The 20,427-nt window shown below is 37.3% G+C and overlaps 6 protein-coding genes across 6 annotated transcripts; 3 read left to right on the forward strand and 3 right to left on the reverse strand.

Annotated features, from left to right (window-relative positions):
* Positions 1 to 73: 73 nt before the first annotated feature.
* On the reverse strand, positions 74 to 2,992 carry C922_00724 (hypothetical protein; the record flags this gene model as incomplete). The annotated part of the gene is made up of 1 exon (XM_008816336.1): positions 74 to 2,992. One exon carries the CDS (start codon positions 2,990 to 2,992, stop codon positions 74 to 76), a length of 2,919 nt encoding a protein of 972 aa, XP_008814558.1.
* Positions 2,993 to 7,969: 4,977 nt separating this feature from the next.
* Positions 7,970 to 8,626, forward strand: C922_00725 (hypothetical protein; the record flags this gene model as incomplete). Its single annotated transcript, XM_008816337.1, has 1 exon — positions 7,970 to 8,626. One exon carries the CDS (start codon positions 7,970 to 7,972, stop codon positions 8,624 to 8,626), a length of 657 nt encoding a protein of 218 aa, XP_008814559.1.
* A 2,145-nt stretch (positions 8,627 to 10,771) lies between these two features.
* C922_00726 (hypothetical protein) lies at positions 10,772 to 11,776 on the forward strand (the record flags this gene model as incomplete). The annotated part of the gene is made up of 1 exon (XM_008816338.1): positions 10,772 to 11,776. The coding sequence occupies one exon, from the start codon at positions 10,772 to 10,774 to the stop codon at positions 11,774 to 11,776; it is 1,005 nt and encodes a 334-aa protein (XP_008814560.1).
* A 455-nt stretch (positions 11,777 to 12,231) lies between these two features.
* Positions 12,232 to 13,725, reverse strand: C922_00727 (hypothetical protein; the record flags this gene model as incomplete). Its single annotated transcript, XM_008816339.1, has 1 exon — positions 12,232 to 13,725. One exon carries the CDS (start codon positions 13,723 to 13,725, stop codon positions 12,232 to 12,234), a length of 1,494 nt encoding a protein of 497 aa, XP_008814561.1.
* Positions 13,726 to 14,650: 925 nt separating this feature from the next.
* On the reverse strand, positions 14,651 to 14,905 carry C922_00728 (hypothetical protein; the record flags this gene model as incomplete). Its single annotated transcript, XM_008816340.1, has 1 exon — positions 14,651 to 14,905. One exon carries the CDS (start codon positions 14,903 to 14,905, stop codon positions 14,651 to 14,653), a length of 255 nt encoding a protein of 84 aa, XP_008814562.1.
* Positions 14,906 to 16,798: 1,893 nt separating this feature from the next.
* C922_00729 (hypothetical protein) lies at positions 16,799 to 18,393 on the forward strand (the record flags this gene model as incomplete). The annotated part of the gene is made up of 3 exons (XM_008816341.1): positions 16,799 to 16,848; positions 17,039 to 17,130; positions 17,282 to 18,393. 3 exons carry the CDS (start codon positions 16,799 to 16,801, stop codon positions 18,391 to 18,393), a joined length of 1,254 nt encoding a protein of 417 aa, XP_008814563.1.
* Between the last annotated feature and the right edge of the window lie 2,034 nt (positions 18,394 to 20,427).

Consider the following 20,427-nt stretch of genomic DNA (forward strand, 5'->3'; position numbering starts at 1 on the left):
AAGGGCTGATCTACACACTACCATACTCCCTCGTCAAATGATCTCCCCTCTGTAAATGGCCATACCCCCGATTCTAATTAAAGTTAAAGGTCAGCCTTGTTTGCGAATCCTGCACATCGTCTAAATTGAAGGTGCTGTCGTGCACGTCCCCTTCGTTGCTGCTGAAGGATAAGAAATTAGTCGCCCCGTAAGTTTCGCGTAAGTTCCGTATCAGGTTACTGATATAATCCGATGAAATTTCCACATGATCATCTTCGGTTATGTTCAAAACAGTTTCTTCTCCATCTGTGCGCGTTTCGTTCTCGTTTTGGTTGTTTTCGAGTGGGGAAGCCTGACTGCTCTCCGCAGCGTCGTTATTATTTCCACCCATGTTAGTATCGTTCGGGACAGAGGCAGAGATGGTAGGGTTTGACGAGGTTACCCCTTCGCTTTGCGTCCGTTGGTCCGCCCCCGAGAGATTATTGTCGTCATCCGTAGGTGACACTGTGCCATCTGCACGAATGGAGGAGTCCTTCCCCCGCGGTGGTGCTCCGTTGGTCTTTCCATTGTCCGACACAAACGTAATGCTTCTAACCTGATCTTCATCATTGACATTTGCCCTTTCATCCTCGTTTACTCTTTCATCCTCGTTTACTCTTTCATCCTCGTTTACTCTTTCATCCTCGTTTACTCTTTCATCCGCGTTTACCCTTCCGTCTGAGTTTGTCCTTCTATCCTCGTTTGCCCTTCCATTCGCATCATATGACGAATTAGCTTTCTCGAATAGCAACAATTTAATATAAAACTTGATTTTCGAGTCTTCGCTTTCCTGGCGTTGCGGATCGTTGTTCAGGTAGTCAATGATCTTTTCGTAATTTATTATTTTGTTCATAAATTTGGAAAAGGAAAAGTTGTCCTTATCATACACTGTAGTTTTTAATTTTTTTGTTTTAAAAAACCCATCAATGTTTTCATCGTCCGTTTCGTCATCTTCACTGCATGACGATTCGGATGAGCTGGTGTACCTCCTATTTTGGGCATCCTGTTTCTCCAAGATGGAGGCATGTTCCCACTCGTCTTTGTTCTCCTGCTCATAGTACATATTGTACACGGACGCGTCTATGTTATACTTGTCGGACATATCGATTGGGTTCTTTTTCCTAAAGGAGTTGTTTCCGGCGCTATCTTGTTCAATGGTGCTTAACCGATCGCGTTGTTCCCCATTTTGGTCGCCATCGTATTCGTCAACATGGCTGCTTTGCTCCCCTGCTTCGTCCTTTGTGTTGACGTCTTGAAAGGGGAAGTCCTTCCAACTCCTTCCACTGCTGCGGATGGTGTCTCCGCCACTGTCGGGGGTGTCCCTTGACTCCTGCGACTCACTGGGAATGCCTTCCCCGGGGTCATTTATTGGTTTTTCCTCCTGCCGCGTGATGTAATTACTACGCGTTGCGCTTTCTTTATCTACATGATTGTTGTTTTCATTGGGATAAGTGCCATCCGGGGAGGTGCCACACGATTCGCCGTTGCCGCGAATGCGTTCAGGCGCACTGTTAGGCATGCTACTTTGATGATTTTTGTTCCCTTCCAATTGGTCACCCCCTGCTGACATGTCCTTTTTTTCCTTCCAGTTTGACTTCCCTCTTCTTCTCTCTTTTGGGGTGGATATACCTCCCCCCCTGTCAAGGGAGAAAAAATCTTCACCATAATTGTGACACCTTTTTATGGCATCTATTACACTTCTTGTGTCGTATCTTACTGCCTCATTTTTGGTTCTGCCATTAATTGGGGGAAAATATTTGTGGGGTATTTCTTTTTTCACATTTTCTGCTGTCATGCCTCTAAAATTTTCTAGGTTGCTTTTGATGTGGTGTATCATTTTTTCATCAATGAAATTTTTGCCCTTCAAAACAACTACAATTTTTTTTAACTTGAATTTTTCACTTTTTAAAAACTCGATGATGTTCTTAAAATAAATGTTGGGAAATATGGTAATGTAGTAATTTTTTGGATACAGCAATTCAATTTTATTTACCGTGTCTGCAAAATTGTACAAAATGTTTTTTATATTGTGAAACACCAGCCTTTCTGTGTGTTCCGATTCGTAATCATTAAAGGAGTATAAACTTTCGTAATTATAAATTCGGAGAAGCTCAATCGGTGGTTTGGCCCAAAATGGCAAATCTGACAAATAGGAAAAAAACGCATAAAATAAAATGTCATGCACTAGTAATCTGTAGGATAGCTCCAAGCCTCTGAATTTAGGATTTAAAACCGGGTCTTCACATGCGTATTGCAATATTCCTGAATCGTACAGCGGCAGGCAGAACTTGGGCAGAAGCCGTAAGAGGTATATATAATTACTGATTGGCTCAAACACCGTCTGTATGGTAAGCAATTTTGAGGAGTTGTAAAAAATATCAATCGTGGGAATCGAGTCAATACAGTTATCACTCATTATTTGATCTCTCGCATTGTACACTGGGTTAAATGTTCCTATGATATCGTTTTTCTTCCACATGGTGGGGATGTCATATGGTAAATCCATTCTATCTACGGTAGCAGCTTCTGCTTTGATATCCCTCCCTGTGGAGGGGTGGTTACTAACACACTTGGCGCTTTGGCTGTCCTCCCTCAGGTCATACCTCCTCTTCAGGTAAGTTTCCCCCCTTTGATTCTTCAACTTGTCTTGCACAACCATTTCTCTATTTTTTTCCTCCGTTTTGAAGAATACATCCTTGGGGCCAATTTCCTTCCGCAGAAGCCTTAAATTGATGTACTCATTGACATTGTTATTTATCTCCAAACTTTCCCTTAGATTTTGGTACTTAAATTGCTTATTGAGAAAGTAAAAGTCTAACAGAGGAAAGGACAAATCTCTCTCTTCATTTTTTAAATTTTTTAGCATATCATTTATTTCTTCTCTTTTTTCTTCATCCAAATTTATGTAGCTGAATTCGTGTACTTTTTTTTCATTTCTCTTTTCACTGTTGTTACTCGGCTCAAATTTAATCATTTTTTTTATTCTCCATCCGTTCGTGGCGAATAGGAAGGAGCGCTATGTTGGGTTTTTCCGGCGTTGGGCAAGATATACAAGGGGGATCACAAGGACGCGCAAGGTGACTGCAATGAGGGTGCGAAAAAAATGGCCCTACGCAATGCTCGTTGAATGCGCTTCAAATACGCCACAAATTTTGGTAAGAATGGAATAGACCGAATGTGAGGAAGACCAAAGGAAGAAGGTGATCCAAAAAAATAGTTAAAAAAACGGTTGCTCTTATTCCACTGGAACGTTTACACATTTGTCAACAAATATAGGCAGAATTTTTCCTTCTGTTTGGCCAGCTGAAAAAATATACGATAGAATAAATTTACAAGTTGTGCATTTTTAACCTACATTTTGGTATAAACTTTTCGATGTTTTTTTTTTTTTTCTTTTTTTTTGTCAAACATGTGTGCGCGCTTGTTTGTTTCCGGCTAGCATGATCATATATGACTAAACACAGAAATTGTGCCTTTTTCACCCTTTTGAACATAAATAGAATTTGTTACACTTTTTGATTGTAATTTGTCATTTAACTGATGTAAATACATACACGAATGTACGTTTCTTTTTTTTTTTTTTTTTGTAACTGTTTTAATTTTTTCCTTTTTTTTTTTTTTACAAAAATGAGGTTATAACTTTGCCAATTTGTCAACATCCGTCATTTAAAAAAAAAAAATGTCTCTTAATCAGCACACATAAATTGAAGGAGTTTTTTACTTGACCTTAACGTTAACCCCTTGTGAAAGCAATTTTAAGAAAAGTTTTTTCAGGGGTACACACCTTTACACATCTCTTCACCTCCAAACCAACGCTTCTACAGGTATGGAAATGTATTCATTGTAAATTTGAGCGGGTTTTCTCCTCTGGTTTGAACCTTAATGAATGGGCGGGGGGAATTCTTTCCTTTTGGCTAGAAAGTGCCCTTCCACTGGGAAAAAAAGTAAACCAACGGAAAACAAAAAAAAAAATAAAGAAATGAACGTAAAAAGGAACGCAAAGAAGGACGCAAAATTGAACGCAAAAAAGAACGCAAAATTGAATGCAAAAAGGACGCAAAATTGAACGAAAAATTAAAGCGAGGTGGAAATGCAGAAATGCCATGCAAAACCACTCAACACATCAAATGCCTTTTAATGGGTGGAACCTTTTTGTCATAACTGTAACATTCTTTCTCCCAATTGCAATGGTATACTGTGCTATAGGACAACTGCAGCTAATCATTTCTGCTGCTGGATACGTATTTGCATAATTATGTTTTTTTCTAACATAAATGAATATTCTTTGCTTTGCTCCAGTAGGATGCCACTTTATATCACACAGCGGCAATTTTATTTGCTATTTCAATTTTTCACAAGGAATGAAAACGGAAGGTAACAGTGACGTACATATTCATACGCACATAGTTAGCAAGAGATTAATATTATCTTTCTCTTTAACTTCAAAAGGTCGCACTTTTTTTTACGATGTGTTTCTTCAATTTTTTAAGAACGAGAGGGAACAAATTTAAAAATGCAAACGCCTCTTCTCATCCTGCTAATTATAAAAGGCGCTTCCTGCAAGTTTCATATACGACATGAAAGGATCAATCATAATTACGCGCACAAATAAATGCATATATTTAGCATGCACAAGGGCCTATATATAACCAATCTAAGTTAAAATCATGCCGACCGTGATGAATGCATATTTAAATAAATTTATATTTTACTAAAATGCCTTTTTTCTAGATAACATGCGCATTAATTAGAGCCCCCATTTTTTATCACATAGGCAAATGGTAACGACCTTTCAAAGGTCAAATTTGCACGATGTTGCGCGCGTCGGGAAGAACAAAACATAAAACAAAGAAATATATTTTTTTGAGCCACGTCGAATAGTAGGATATAAATATGGAGGGATGACATGACCCTGAGGTGTAGTGGAGGGGATGTAGGTTTCACAGAAACGCTTATCACGGATCACCTATATTTCTGCTGCCTTCATTTTCTTATATATCTAAGAATGCATATTATTATATACCGGGCAGGAAACACGCATAACGCTAAGTGCAAAATAACGTTCACCGAATTCGCTCGCTTGTGCGTCGCACCCAGCGTTGCACTAAGAAGGCACTTATTTTGTTAATCATAATTTATTCTTTATGTCGTTCCTTGTTATTCAGAGTTTGTGTTAGTTCAAAATATGTTAGAGCAAAAAATGGGAAGGCCAAGGGCACGAGAAGTAGAGCCCCGCGATAAGCATGCGCATACGCGAACGAAAGGAGGAGATTTCACGAAATTGCTTCAAATCATTCCAATGTAGAATTTAACAGGTATTTTAACATCACCGGTTTGCCTCTACTTCTTTTCTATATGTATGCAAATTTCCCGTTAGCGCAATTTTTTATTTAAGGGGGGACCCCTCTACACATTATTTATTCTTTTTACGCGAGTATACAATACAGCCCGTCTCTACATATAATGTGCCACAGGTGCAGTGGAGATGTTTTACTTTTTTAGAGGATCTAGGGATTTTCATCATTTGGCTACTATCGATTTTTCGCCTTGTATTTCGTGTCACAATTTCGCTTTCCATTGGCCATCTTTAAAAAAGCATCATTGTGATATTACGCGAATGGTTTAAAATGCGGCATTACCGCAATTTTTTTTTCAAACCGTGGGAAAAAGAAACGAAAATAGTAATAAAATAAACGTAAAATAAACATAAAATAGAGGTTAAATAAACATAAAATAGAGGTTAAATAAACATAAAATAGAGGTTAAATAAAATAAAATGAAAATTAAATAAAAATGGGATAAGTATAAAATAAATATTCTGCCCGCGACCTTCCCACTTTTTGTCACAAATGTATGCATATAGAAAAATTGCATAATAAGGCCGCGCATACAAGCTATAAGAATATAATTATGTACAATATAGTATACGACGTTACCCCCCTGGTAAATTTTCTCCACGTAACTAATCCGCTACAATACCTATTGGCAATATTATTTTAGGTGGCCATATTTCAAGGGGGGGTGTTCGGGAAACACTGCCGGAGCGTTATGCCTGTTTATACTTTTAAAAAAAAACAAATTGCATGTGTTTGCATGTTCCACTGTTTTGGCAGTATGGTTTTTTTATACTATACATTATAAATAAGTATGAAGTATGTATATTCATAATATACATACATATAATGTTATCTCCATGGGAGTATGGCAAACTTTTGGACGAAAAAATTCAAATATAAAAACGTGAGAGTAGTAATTAGCAAGTGTATGCACAAAGCGTCGCGGTAAAAAACTTCGCAATTGAATGCCTCCACATATACGTTTCATACCCATATTGCACAGCCGCGCCACGCGGGTCTTTTTTAAGCACTTCGTAGAAATTTTACTTCTCAAAAAGAAAGGCAAATTAAATAAAAATGAAATAATATACAATAATAATACACATACGGTACATTACGCATAAAATAAGTAAACATGTATTTCTCATTCGTCATTATGCAAATTAGCAAACGGTTGGATGGTGAACTTTTCTTCAAAGTCCGTTACTCAAATAAAATTTTTTTCATACTGCATATATACGCATATGAATACGGATACAAAAAAAAAAAATATATATATATATATGAAAAATAATAATATATTTTCTTTTTTTTTATTTAATTTAAAATTTTTAAATTTAAATACAAAAAACGCAAAACACATATTTTTTATAAACAAATTTTTTATCTTTAAAAACTGGATTTTCTCATACCTCCGCTTTTCCTGTTTTAATTAATCAAGTTAATTAAAGCTAATTTTGACGTTTATTTTGTTTTTATATAATATTTTTGAATATTATATAGGAATAAGGTGAACAAATATTTACGTATATTTTATAACGTTTTCCTGAAAAAGCAGTTTCGTACCACTTATACATAGTTATAAGTGGAATATGCATTGGGAGGAGTAAAATATATACATATAAAAACGTACGTAGCGTATGTATGACATATATATTTGCGTAAAAAGCTTTTATATATATTTATAAGTATCAGGCGCGCATAGTATGTATATTTTATGTATATATTTACTTGCAGAAATTTCAATAAATCGCGGTGTTATATATAATCTTTTGCAGAAATTTCAAATAGGATTTTGTTCATATGCGTAATTTTTTTTTTTAGCTGTTTCTTTTTTTCGATTGATTATACACGTTTAGTAATGCACAGTACCTATTTCTTTTTTAAGAAAAAACCATATTCGAAAAAGCGTAAAAAAGTATATCCAACTATAATTTTTTGAGTATTCAAAAGTTTTCACCGTAAACATGCCATTTGCGCAAAATTTATATGTGACTGATTGCCCTTTGCGCAGTGTATACATGCATACGTATGTATCTAACATATGTAGAATACGAATGTACATGTGAACAGCTCGCGGCGACGTGATCGGCCAATATCATCGCACTGACTGCGTAAGAAGGGGAAATTTTCTCGCGAGGCCCAAGCCAGTTGCCTACATTGTATGCCAAATTGACGTGTTCATAACTCTACAGAGAAGGAATAGGCTTTAAAAGCACAGCGCATTTCGCGAATTACGCACAAACGAGAGCAGCATTTGCTTGCAAACCACGTGCCGTTTCTACAAGACGTTTTTTACGTTACGGTATAGTGTACATTGTGTATAATTATACGTCTATTCCTTATTTTTTTTTTTCTTTTCTTGCCCATTTTGCGTGATTCCATTTCACTATATTGTATAGTTATCAGTATATATTTACATATACGTCCATTCTGTGCGCGCGCTGAAGGATACATCTTTCCCCCTGATACAGCCACCCGCACCACACACATGCACACGCGTTACCATTTTTTGCTTATATATTTCTTATTAAAAAGAATATAAGAATAAAATAAGCATACCTTCACCTCTTATATTATGCAAAAAATAATATATATTTCCAACTATAAAGATAATGACTATTACATTAGATAGCTTTAATGAGCAAAAAGTGCATAATAATCAAAATAAAAGAAAATATAATTGCAGACTGAATTTTAAAAGGTTTACAAAGAGAAGAAATAACTACAACAAAGATAATAGGGACAGCAAAATTAACATAAAGACAGCATTAATCAAAAATGAGGTCATAAGTGATGATAACGATGAATTTATAGATAGCAATTTGATGAGGACATGTCACCGATTTAGACTCTACAAGGACAGCAGCAACAAAATAGACATTTACTACCCCCATGATAAGAAGAAACTAGATAAGTATGACTATGAGAGGGACCAGACGTTCTGTTCATTAACCGACATAGAAGATGTTGTGAACAATGGAGATGACAGAAGCAGTAAATTTTTCTATTATAAAAATAAAAGTTTAAATGATTACAAGTCTTGCTTCGAAAAGAAAAACAAAAAGAAGAAATGGTTCCGATTGAGAAAGAAGAAAAAAAAAGACTACACCATGGAGGAAAGCCTGAAATATCTGAACGAGTCCGTGTGCTCAAATTATAAAGAAGCCAATAAGAAGAACCAATTGGATAACTCGTCCAAGTGCACGAAGAACTGCGTTATAACCACGACCGTGAATGGTATACGGGGCTTCACAGCTTGGATCTTCTGAATCCATCGAAGTGATCAGACGCGGACAGAAGTAAAATGGGAATGACAAGTGTAGTGGATTGAGGCGAGATAAAATAAAATAAAACAAAAAAAAAAAAAAAAATTGGATGAACCCCCTCAATGAGAGTGACATATTGTAACCCCGTGTGCGCACCGCTTAACTGTGTGCACCAAAAGTCAACTGAGGCAAAAGAGTCCATTTCTATATATTAAAAAAATTGATGTTTGCACTATATATACATATTTATATATATGAACAGTTTTGTATTATGCCACCAATACTCACCCCCCACCGATGATACATTTTCATGATGCTGTGAGAGAATGATACACACACACACAACCACCCTCCCTCCTGGGCCATGTTACTCGAGCTCTTTTCTTATTGCAAAATATAAAAGCAGAAATTACAACTTCTTTGAAGAAACATTCTCTTTTTTTTAAAACTGCAGGAATGTTTCATCTATATTTTTTTTAATGTTTTAATGCTTTAATCTTTTTATATTTTGCAATTTTTTTTCCCTCCACTCCCCCCATTTCTCTTTCTTTTAATTTTACATTTGAATTCCACAGTAAAAAAGCATCTATGTTGTAAATTATGTATAAATATAGTGTTTAAGTTGAATAAACCAAAAGAGTAGTAGCAGTAGTGGTAGTAGTAGTAGTAGTGGTAGTAGTAGTACTAGTAATGGTAGTAGTAGGCTTTTTTTCCATTTTTTTTTTAAAATGTATAGTATATATTTTTATACTTCTTTATCAATGTTTTTAATATAATTAATTTTTATATTTTTAACAAAAAAAAATGTTTTATTTTATTATATTTTTTCTTTATGAGTATATTACCGAAATTTTTACTGAGGTTTTTTTCCAGTCCACATTTTTTCACATATGTAATAACTTATTATATTTAACTACATAATATTTTATTATGTAGTATCTTTATTATATTTTATTACATAATTTTTACTATTATATATAATAGGTAGCTTTACTGTATAATATATTTATTTCATTTCATTGATTCACTTTTTTTTTTTTTTTCATATTATTACGTTAAACGCTTTAAGCATAATAATAAAGTGCATATCTAGCCACTATAACTTTTTTTTTTTAGAGTGTTAACTGGAGTTTCAAACGAGGTTTTAATAGCCTATATGTGTTCGATACGTTCTTGGGTGCTTAAGTCTTAAGCCCTACGCCATATCACATGGCATGTACCGCTGTCTTCATCTTCCAAGGCGTGTTACGGCTGTTAAGTGGCCAATTAAAGAATGTGTGCTCTCGATGTGGTGCGAGAATGGTGAAGAACTAGGCCGCCATGGGGCTGACTATATACTGTCCAGGTAGGAAAGCCTCAGCGGATTAGCTTAGCACATTTGCCTCTGCACTTGTGTGTGGTAAGGTAAGGCGCATTATAAGCAAACACATGCACATAGGAATGATAGGATTTCCCCCACCACCAAAAAAAAAAAAAAAGACACTTCGCGCAAAGGCTCCTTTTCCGTTTGGGGCTTATCGAAAAGAAGAGAATTTGTTCACAGTTGGGCTGTGTCGCGGACATACTGTACATATACCGCGCAGCGTGCACATTTTCTACCCCATGAATGTAATACGACAAATATGAAAGAAGTTCACTAAAGGAGTATTCACCCCGGTAGGAAACGGTTATCTTTTTTTTTTTTTCCTTTCCCCCTGGTCATATCTTGGACACACATTATAGTTAGCCTATAAAGACAGTTAAGTCTGTTGGCTGACTTTACTTTTCCTGCTTTTTTGCAACTATTCCGTGACGTTTTCATGAGGGTTCCAATTTTATTCGTACGAATAGGGAGGGAAGAAAAGGAAAGATTTTTCGTTTTTTTTACTGCACGTTGGCATACCTCCCCTTTGCGTTCCACCTATGGGAACTCACAAAACAATTCATACTTTTTCATTTTTTAAATTGGGGGCAACCTTCGTTCGTCACTCAAGGTATTTAGAGCGGAGAAACACCCCACAAGCATAAATGGTTATTCAATTCAGTGCAAATATATAAATACCTATGTAGGGATAACCCCCTGTGAACCTCTTTGCTGCAACTCCCCCTTTTTTAATGCCAACAAACTTGTCATTTTTTTTCTTTAATATGCTTCAATTTTGACACACTATGGCTTTTTTTAGAGCACATAAAATATACAAAAAGGGAAACTTCAAATGTAGCTATGAATTGGAGAAGCACATTTTAAGTGGCCACCTGGAGGGAGGACAGTTGCACGAAAGTGGAGAAGAGGAAGAGGAAGGGAATGAAAGTTATGAAGTTGGGGTAAAAGACAGATGGGACCCATGTGCAGGCTCTAAAAAGGAGGAGACAAATGAGCGAAGAGGCAAAAGGAATGATGAAGAAGGGTACGCAGAATCTCACTTGAGTGGTTCTACTGCCAATTCTATTGAAAATGAGGATAAAACGGAAAACAGGACAAATGTGGAATGTGAAAGCGGCGCTCAAGGCGTGGATGGAGACTTCCTATGGAGCGTGATGACCGCGTTGAACGAGGGAAAAAAAAGTCACGCAGTACGCTTAAGGGGTGGAGATGAACATGCTGAACAGGTAATAGACAAAATGCCTCAAATTCACTTAAGCAAAAAATATATCGACGTGGGATGCCTCGCTACTTGGAAATTGTCAAGCAGTAAAAGCAAATCGGACACGAAAAAATTAAAAGACAATAATGTGAACACATATTGGCAGTCCTCCGGCTTAGGACCACACACAATCACAGTACAATTTTTTAAACTTACGAAAATTTCCAAAATATATTTACTCCTTAATTATTCATTAGACGAATCTTACACGCCTTACGAAATATCCATCAAAGTAGGAAACGATGAAAATCGTCTCGATATTTTATGTAACACCTTTTGCGATGTGAACAAACATCCTGTTGACGATGCTTTCTGGTTTATTATTGACTTGGGAAATTTTCAACTCCACTCTTACTTTTATAATTACAATATGAATGCCTTCAAGCGTATGAATTTTATATACTGCCATTGCATACAAATTTGTGTCATGTCTAGTCATCACTATGGGCGTGACACTCGCATACGGCAGGTAAAAATTTTTGGTCCCACCTATCCTTTTTATGAGCATGATAAATCGCTCATTTTGTGAGGCATTACAGCGCTTGGGAAAATTATATACGAACAAATGGTTAACAGAAATTCATCTGTGGTGACAAATTGGAGTACGCGCGGAAAGAAGAAAAAAACAAATGCTGGAACTTTGTAAAAAAAAAAAAAAAAAAAATGCCTTGTTTTATCCACACCGCGCTGGGGAAAAAGACATACAAAAAAAATAACACTTGAAAAAAACTTTTATACAAGTAGGAAGATACAAACAGAAAGGGGGGGGTAAGCGCAAACAGATTAACAACAGACAAATATCTCCTCCTTCCATGTGCGCGGTGCATAAGCATTATGGTTTAGCAGATTGGTGGCGCACAACCCTTCGCTATGTCAAGTCCGTGACCTGAGTCATCCGACGGGGGGCGAACCTTCTCCCCTCGCTCCCACTTCATCACCATTAGACAGCACAGTTCTTCCGCAATTTTTTAATTCCACCGCTTACTACTTATCATAGTACTCGTTTTCCATCTGCTCCAGAATTTTTAGCTTCTCCGATAACGTCACGTTTAGCATATTTTCATTTTTTTTTTTTAACCGTTTTTCTAACTCGTCCTTTATTTTCTCTTCAAAGATTAAGGAGTTCATTTTTTTACTGCGCTTGTGGGTTTTTCTTTCCTTCTTTTTCGGGGGGTTCTTTTGGGGGAAACCCCTACTACTGAGGGCGTTGCTACTGCTGCCGCTGTGGTGGATAACACCGTTTTGGTTGGGGTAACCCTTGTCGTTATTACAATCGCTTTGGGGTGATTTCCCCTTTATGTAGCTCCCCCAGTTGTTCACACCACACCGCCTACTTCCAAACAGGTTTTCATCACTGCCAGCATTTTTAACGTTGACCCCGAAAGCGTTATCCTCACTGCAGTTGCTAAGGTGGTCCACGGAATTCCCATCGGAGAAGCCACTGGGGAAGTTGTTCTCGTGTGAGCCGACGTCCAGATTATTCTCGAGGTTATAGTCACTTCCCAAACTCCCACCGTAGCCGTCGCTATGCAGGTTAGTCTCGTGGTGGCCGTCACTTCTGACGCTTCCGTCGTAGCAGTCGCTACCCACAGGATCGTCACCACGGCCATCAGCGCTGCATACATCGCTGCATAAACCACTGCACACACCACTGCAATCGTCGCCGCTGCTCGAGCTCTCGTCGGGGTAATCCGACATTTCCTTCACTGTGTCACGATCGGAGCTGGACGAGGAAAAAGACTTCCAGTCATACTCGTTGGAGTTGTTGCCATATACATCTTCCAACACAATAACCTCCGATGAATCCACATTATTATTTTTAATGTGGTACATATAGTCCATATAATCGTTTAGCTCTATTTTCTGGTCATCTACAATGTATAAATCGTATTCATATTCATGCTCGGTTTTGCTGTGTGCGTCTTTCTCCGTCTTCCCCCGTGCGCGCTCCTGTTTCATCTCATCCTTTAGAGCATCACCAGGATTGGCATCGGCATTGACCCCCGTATCATCATCTACATTAGCATAGCCCCATTCTTGCAACAAATTCACATCGATAATTTTGTAAATTTCCTTTTTTTCCGCATCCAAATCGACGTACTGAATATTCTGGTTCACTATTTTGTACCTTTTTAAATTATTTATGGCTTCCCTTAAATCCTTTTCATATCCCTTAAGGGAGTTTAATTTTCTCTTTTTTTCGATAAGGGGTGACAAGTCACTGCAACTGGTGTGGTAGTGTTCATGCTTTCGGAACATGTTAACACATTCGATGTTTTCTTTCTCTATATCTACCTCCGGAATTACCGTGTCGATGTGTTTATAAAATATACCATTGCATACTCTTTTATTGGACTTTTTCACGTAAATTGACGGGATGGTTATCTCATCAATTTTTCTTTTCACTCTGATTATAACCTTTTCGTTTCTTCCCTCAGCTTTTTTTTCGGTGTCGTAATTTTCGCTGTCCTTATACATTTTTATTAGTATTTCATCAAAAGTGGGGAGAAAAACCTGTCCTCATACTTAAGCTTCTCTGTTCACTCTTCCAGTTCTTCGTAAAGCTGCTCCTTATATCTTTATTTGGAAATTCCCAAACCATTAAGTTAACATCTAGGGGGGTGGTACTTCTCAGTCAGGTATGTTACTACAGCAATTGCGGAAAAGTGTTATGGTTGTCTCCGTTGCGCCCTCGAAAGGGTCCTCTTCGTTGTATCAGTATACGTTTTTATGTTCCTATACTCGTAGGCACTTTCTTATCTATGCAAATGTACACACAGTGTTCATACGATGTCCACTTCTGTTGGCGCGATGGCTCTGGCGACTTCCAATTCGAGCTCGCGTTATGTGAAAGACTACACGTTCGAACGGATTAGCGATCGAACGGATTAACGATCGGACCAATGGCATACATAATTTTTTATACTGCTTTGACTGAGGCGAAGAGAAATACTCACAAATGGTGAGTAATTAAATTGGTAAAGCCCACTGGGGGGAGGGAAAAAAGAAAGGCTCCTAGGGGATGCTCGGAATGCTCCGAATGCTCCAAGGGGAAGGCAATTAAACGATATATAAAATGCATGTACAAATCTGAACATATGTAGGAACACTTGGAGCTATCGCGTAGCTTCCTTTTTCTGTAAAATAGCACTACATTTTAAGTAGCAAATTTGGGGAAAATTGACCACAGTGTGAACAGTTCTAGATGTACCCCCACTTTCGAAATTTTTTGCAGCAACTGTTTGAGTAGCCTGCACCTCCTCATTTCTTCCATTTATGCATATATTGGTAGCAAAAATGGACGCTATAAAAATATGTACATGTATTTATTTCTGTTCCCCCCAAATGAGTAAATAAATTGCCGTGCTGTGGCTTCTCCGCTAGGCTCACAAGCTCCATAAGATTACGCATCCGAAGCATACTTCTTCAAGTCGTTTGGGCTGTATATTATTTTAATGGTTAATGAGCAGCTTGGACATCTTAAAACATCTTCGCCCTTTAAGACACCTTCCAGAGTCACTTCAAAAATATCTCCGCAGGGGCACGGATAAAAAAATGTTTTAATCGTTTCGTCAAATTCGAAATCTTCTAATTTTACTTCTTCGTATATAACGTCATATGCCTCATTAATTTCTTGATGGTTATTTTCAACTATCATCTTTCGAAATTTTTATCTTAAATGGTTTTGCTAAGTATATAAAATCTCGTCGTGGGGGAGGAGTACATGAGAATTTGCAGGCAGTTTAAAATTGCTTAGCCTTCGCCTCAGTATATTTATTCGACGCGTTTATCTGTTCTCCTGAGTAACTTGGAAACACTATTAAAAGGTGGTGTTTCTCTTCTTATAGCCAACAAGACGTCCTTACGTGAATAGATAAATTTGTATACATAAAAATGTCCACGTTGCAGTTTTGGTTCTTGCGAAAGATTTTTTTTTTTTAAGCAGCCTTTAATCCTTTGCGGGCGTTTTCATCAAAACATGGACACAGGAATTGCTTCAATACGACGGTAAGAAAGTAAAAAAAATAGGAGCAGTTACGTCTATGCGAAGGCTCTTATGCGGCCCAATAATTGTTAACAAGTTTAATGCTCTTTTTTGCTGCCCTTCTTTACGCGTATTCAAAAAAACGCTTTCCGCACATCCATATGCTCTAAAAAAAGTAATAGAAATATATTTTTTTCCTGTTTCGCTTGCATTGTCATGAAAAGGCCAACGGTAGGAATGGCACTGACGCTACGTGAACTGCGCATATGCGAGAAAAGAAAAGAAAATGCGTAATACAAACGGTTTATCCGATTTGTTCGTATTCGCAAGCGTTTTTACTACATAAATTTACTTGCATAAGGCGTGAAAAGCGGGCTGTCAAATAATCTCGCGCGTAGGCATGCATTGCGCACGCATAGTACATATGTAGTAGATATATATGGGTATATATATAATACATATGATATATGCAATATATATAAATGCGCGTCATCGAGTGCATGATCGGATTGGCACTGTCAAACGAGGCGAACGTAAAATTCTGCCATTTTTCCGAAGTGCAGAAGAAATGTTTTTTTTTTTTAATTCATAAATTATTGTAGAATAAAATTAAAAAGTTGAGGAAACAGAAAATTAACTATAACTGTGTAGAGATCCGCCCGATTATGCTTCATCGCCATTTGTGTTTGTTTACGTTTATTCCGTCGTTCTTTTCCGATTTTTTCACTCTTTTCATGCGTGCGTACGTGGCGAATTCTACTGGAAATTTGCTCCACAGCTTTCTCCCAACGCGAGTGTATACATTTACTTATGCATAAGCGCATGATAAAGGTATAATCACCCAAACGTGGCGCCAATTTTTTGATGAACAGACGGTTGTAATTGGGGAAGGGGGAAAAGACCGAAAAATTATTCCCGTCAATTTTATAGCCGCAGCTGCTCATAAACGGTTCATAAAACGGTGAAGAACAAAAAATAAAGATAAAGTAAAACGAAATAAAGTAAAACGAAATAAAGTAAAACGAAATAAAGTAAAACGGAATAGAATAAAACGAAATAGAATAAAACGAAATCAAATAAACCGAAATCAAATAAAATAAAACAAAGGCTCAGTCAAACAAGACAACTATATGATATAGCCCCTGTGTTTTTATCACTACTTTTGTTTTTGTTAAAATAAACGAGAGGTATACATTAATTGTGCGGCACAGATAACCGCGCTGAAGCGCTGCGTGTCTGTGTGCATATCCGATTTGTATGCCCGTGGCATATAAGACTCACAACAGAAGACTCTTTTTCTTTTTTCTTTTTTTTTCCCCTACGCATAAGCGCTACGCTACCTGGGTTGAAGAACATTCCGAAAGGATTGAATCTTTATTGCATCATTAAATTTTACAAATTCGTTTTCGTGTTTAGTAGATTGTACAATATAGCGGAAAAGGAATTTTTGCTTGCCGTCGCCCATCATCACCAAGAGCCGCTGCATTTACTGCAAACAGAAGTAGAGATCCTAACGAGAACGTGTTTTCAAGGAGGTGAACTTCATTCGAACGTACCGAAGTTATCATGTCATCCTTCAATGTCAAGCTGAAGATATATGACTTGTCCAAGGGAATGTAATCATTTAAGAAAAAAAATAGAAATGCAAAGATAAGAAGTACGCCTTGCCTTGCACATCCGTGAGAGGAGGGCACGCACTTTTTACATGTATTTTCTGGATCCCATTTGTGTTCGTGAAAACGAATGTACAAATAACGGAAATTAATTTTCACTCCCCTCCTTCCTCTCCACACATTCACATTGTAGGGTAAAGTTGTGGTCCCCCTTTTTGATTGGAAAACAAATAAATGGCGTATGGCACACTGCCGTCTGGGTCTATGACATGGAGTACTTCTACGGTAAGGGGGGTGGGTCATTCCCAACCGTAGCTAGCGTATCAGTGCATGAGCGTGTTTGTGTACGTGCATGTCTACTACGACTCAGCGCTACACATCATTTGCGGTGTTAGCAACTACACACAGAAACACATACACACTTTTCTCCTTACAGGTGGAGGAATCATGTGTCTGGCGCCAACCGAATTCGAGTCTTACTACGATATCCAGCCTGTGAACGTCGTTGATATGGGTATAACGGAACTGGAACAATCGCACTTTCACGAATACCTAAACGGCATTCAGCCAAATTTTACAGTAGAGAAGTACAACTTAGTTAACTGGAATTGTAACAATTTTACAAACGAAGTGTGCAATTTCTTGGTTGGGAAGAATATTCCTCAATATATTTTGGACACCCCGAAGGAAGTCATGTCGACCGCTAAGGGGAAATTAATTTTAGACATGATGCAGTCGTACCAAACTAACATCGCCCCTGGGTTTGAAACGAGTGTACCTTTATTAAACAATGGAAGTAATGACGACAGTAAAGGGGAAAGTAGCAGTGCAGGATGTAGCAAGGAAGCGGAAATTAAGGAGCTCCCGAAAGTTCCAAGTGTTTCATTAGATAATTTTTTTAACGAAAATAAAATAGAAAATTTATTGGACGAATATATAAAGAATGAAAAATATGATGTGGATGAAAAAAAAACTTTTTTAAGTTTTCTGAAAAACCTTCTAGATAACGTAAGCACAAATCCAGATGTTTTAAAAAACCGTTATGTGCATGTTAAAAATTTCCCTAAGCTTCAGAGCAAACATGGAAATAGTGAATATAATAAGATTTTATCGTCCTTGAATTTTTTCCAAGGATACATAGAAAATGATGAAATAAATAATTTGCAAAAGTTTACCATTTTTGTGGATCCCAAGTATAATAAAATGCATGCCTTTACAGAACATTTAGATTTATTTTTAGAAAAAAATGTTTTTTTAAAGAATCCAGATAAAACCATTTTCAAAATGGAAACTTTGAAGTTTAAGGACATGTGTAAATATTCGGATTATCTCGATAAAAAGGGAAGCAATTCCAACGATGTGCTTATTTTTATATCTGAAGCTTTTTTAATCAATAATTTCGACGTGACCAATAAGGAAAATGACCTTAACCATTTCAACAGGGTGAAGGCTGGGATATGTGGTGACCAGGGGGTGGAAAGGGAATTCTTGTCCAGCACGTCGAACCTTCTGGAGGCACGAATAAATGAGTTAGACTCATCCGAGTGAAAGGTGCCGATGGTGAACCGATTAAGTGGAATGGCAATTGGGAAGCCAATATTAGGGGTTAACGGGTTAAACCAGGGAGAAGCCAACTTGACCGTTTCGAGTAAACTTTATCACAGGCGCAGCATGCGAGGAAAACCCTCCATTGGTGAGACAGCCCTTCCTATATGCTCCATAAAAAAAAGGGGACACAGAGGGGTTAAAATTACACACGTGTTGTGTTTTAACCCCCAAGTTTCTCTCCCATTCGGAGGGAGAAACAAACAAACAAACAAACAAACAAACAAACAAATAAAAAAACAAACAAACAAATAAATAAACAAACACACAAATAAACAAACAAACACACACATAAACAAACAAAAAAAAGTGGAGAACTACGCTAAAGAAGCGAAAACGGTTGGCTTAACAGTTATGTTGTACCCGGGAGGTACGTAAAAAATTGCGTACTCTTCTGACGCAGAGAATAACATCCTAATTTTTATCTGCACATTTTCATACACGCGATGGCAAGAAGAACGATCTAGTCTTTCTTCCCAGCAAGAAGTACAGAGGGGAATCATTAATCCTCCAAGGAATTTACACCTCGTTAAAAATGTGAATATTTTTTTTACCATTCCACCTTGTTACGTGTGTTCATGCGCATCTGTATATTTATCCGTACAAGCGCACGGGGGGTATTTATATTTACCGATTTCGTTCCCTCACGTTAGAGTATGTGTAATGAAAACTTATTAACCACACGTGAGCTACTGCATCGGAAAATTGCCATAAGGATAAATCGGAAGAATTAAGAAAAAGGATGCCGTTGTGTAGTAGTATATAAGCTGTTTTTTTTTCCCTCATATTGTACTTCCCCTTTTTTTCCTTTTTTTTTTTGCAATTTTCTTTTTTTCGTAAACACAGCTTTTACAAATGTAAAATAGTGAAAAGGAAAAAAAAAAAAAAAAAGAAAATGCATGTTGCGTTGTATACATTTACTGCTCCAATTTAAACATGAATCCACCCGCCTTTTTTTTTTTTTTACTGGAAAAAGAAACAGGCCTAAAAAAAAAAAAAAAATTTCATGACGTATTTGCATTTTTATTTTATCAATTTTGAATGCCTTTGGGTTTTTATTAAAGATTAAAGTGAATTTAATGACACATTGTTTCGTGTTTTTTTATGTGTATATTTTTTTTTTTTTAGCATGCGAATGTACTTTTTTCCGCAAACACTTTCAGACTTAATCTGTTGTATGGGGTCCATGTTCCCGCGCAGTTCAATCTTTATATGCATGTGTATGTGCATTTATCTATTATGTGTAATTGTCCTCGAGAAAAATATGTGGTCACTGTGAATTAGCCCTGCGGGAAAGACGTAAACTGTAACATAGAAAAACTGAAAATCAATTCATTTTTTACTTTGCGACAGGTGCGACCTGCTCACCTCTTTTTGTGTGTGTGTTTTTTTTTTTTTGTAACATAGGGCCGCCAGTTTACCACTACAAAGAAGCAACATTTCACCATTAAGGAGGCGATAAGCAAATTTGAAGTAAAAGGAAAATAGGAGGAGAACAAAAATCCCACGGAAGAGATCACAGAAAGGTGCTCAGCGTAGAGGGGGGAGGGGGGAAATTCCTCAACAAAGGGTACCAACGGAGGATGCACCGAAGGAGAAGAAACGAGGAATAGCGTGATTGATCAATTGTAAATAGAAGCCAATTCAGGGATGGAGCGTCAAGCAATATAACTTTGTTGCAATATCGAACCGTTTTACGCATTCCATATGTCTTCTGCTCTTAGCCATCACTCAGAATTAGGCACATCAAATGAATTTCATGACGCGCGCGCTGCGGTTTGCTTACATTTTTTCCGAAACATAAACTGATCAACGTGGCCATGCCGTGAAGCCACGCCTGCAGCTTTGCATGTTCTGTTTCCCCGCCCCCATGATCTAGGCGCGCGCCTGATTTATTATTCGTTTAACCGTTTAGCGGTTTAACCGTTTAGCGGTTTAACTGCTTAGCGGTTCTACTGATTAACTTCTTAACTGCTT

The sequence above is a fragment of the Plasmodium inui genome (genome assembly GCF_000524495.1).
Source record: "Plasmodium inui San Antonio 1 unplaced genomic scaffold supercont1.2, whole genome shotgun sequence".
NCBI lineage: Eukaryota > Apicomplexa > Aconoidasida > Haemosporida > Plasmodiidae > Plasmodium > Plasmodium inui.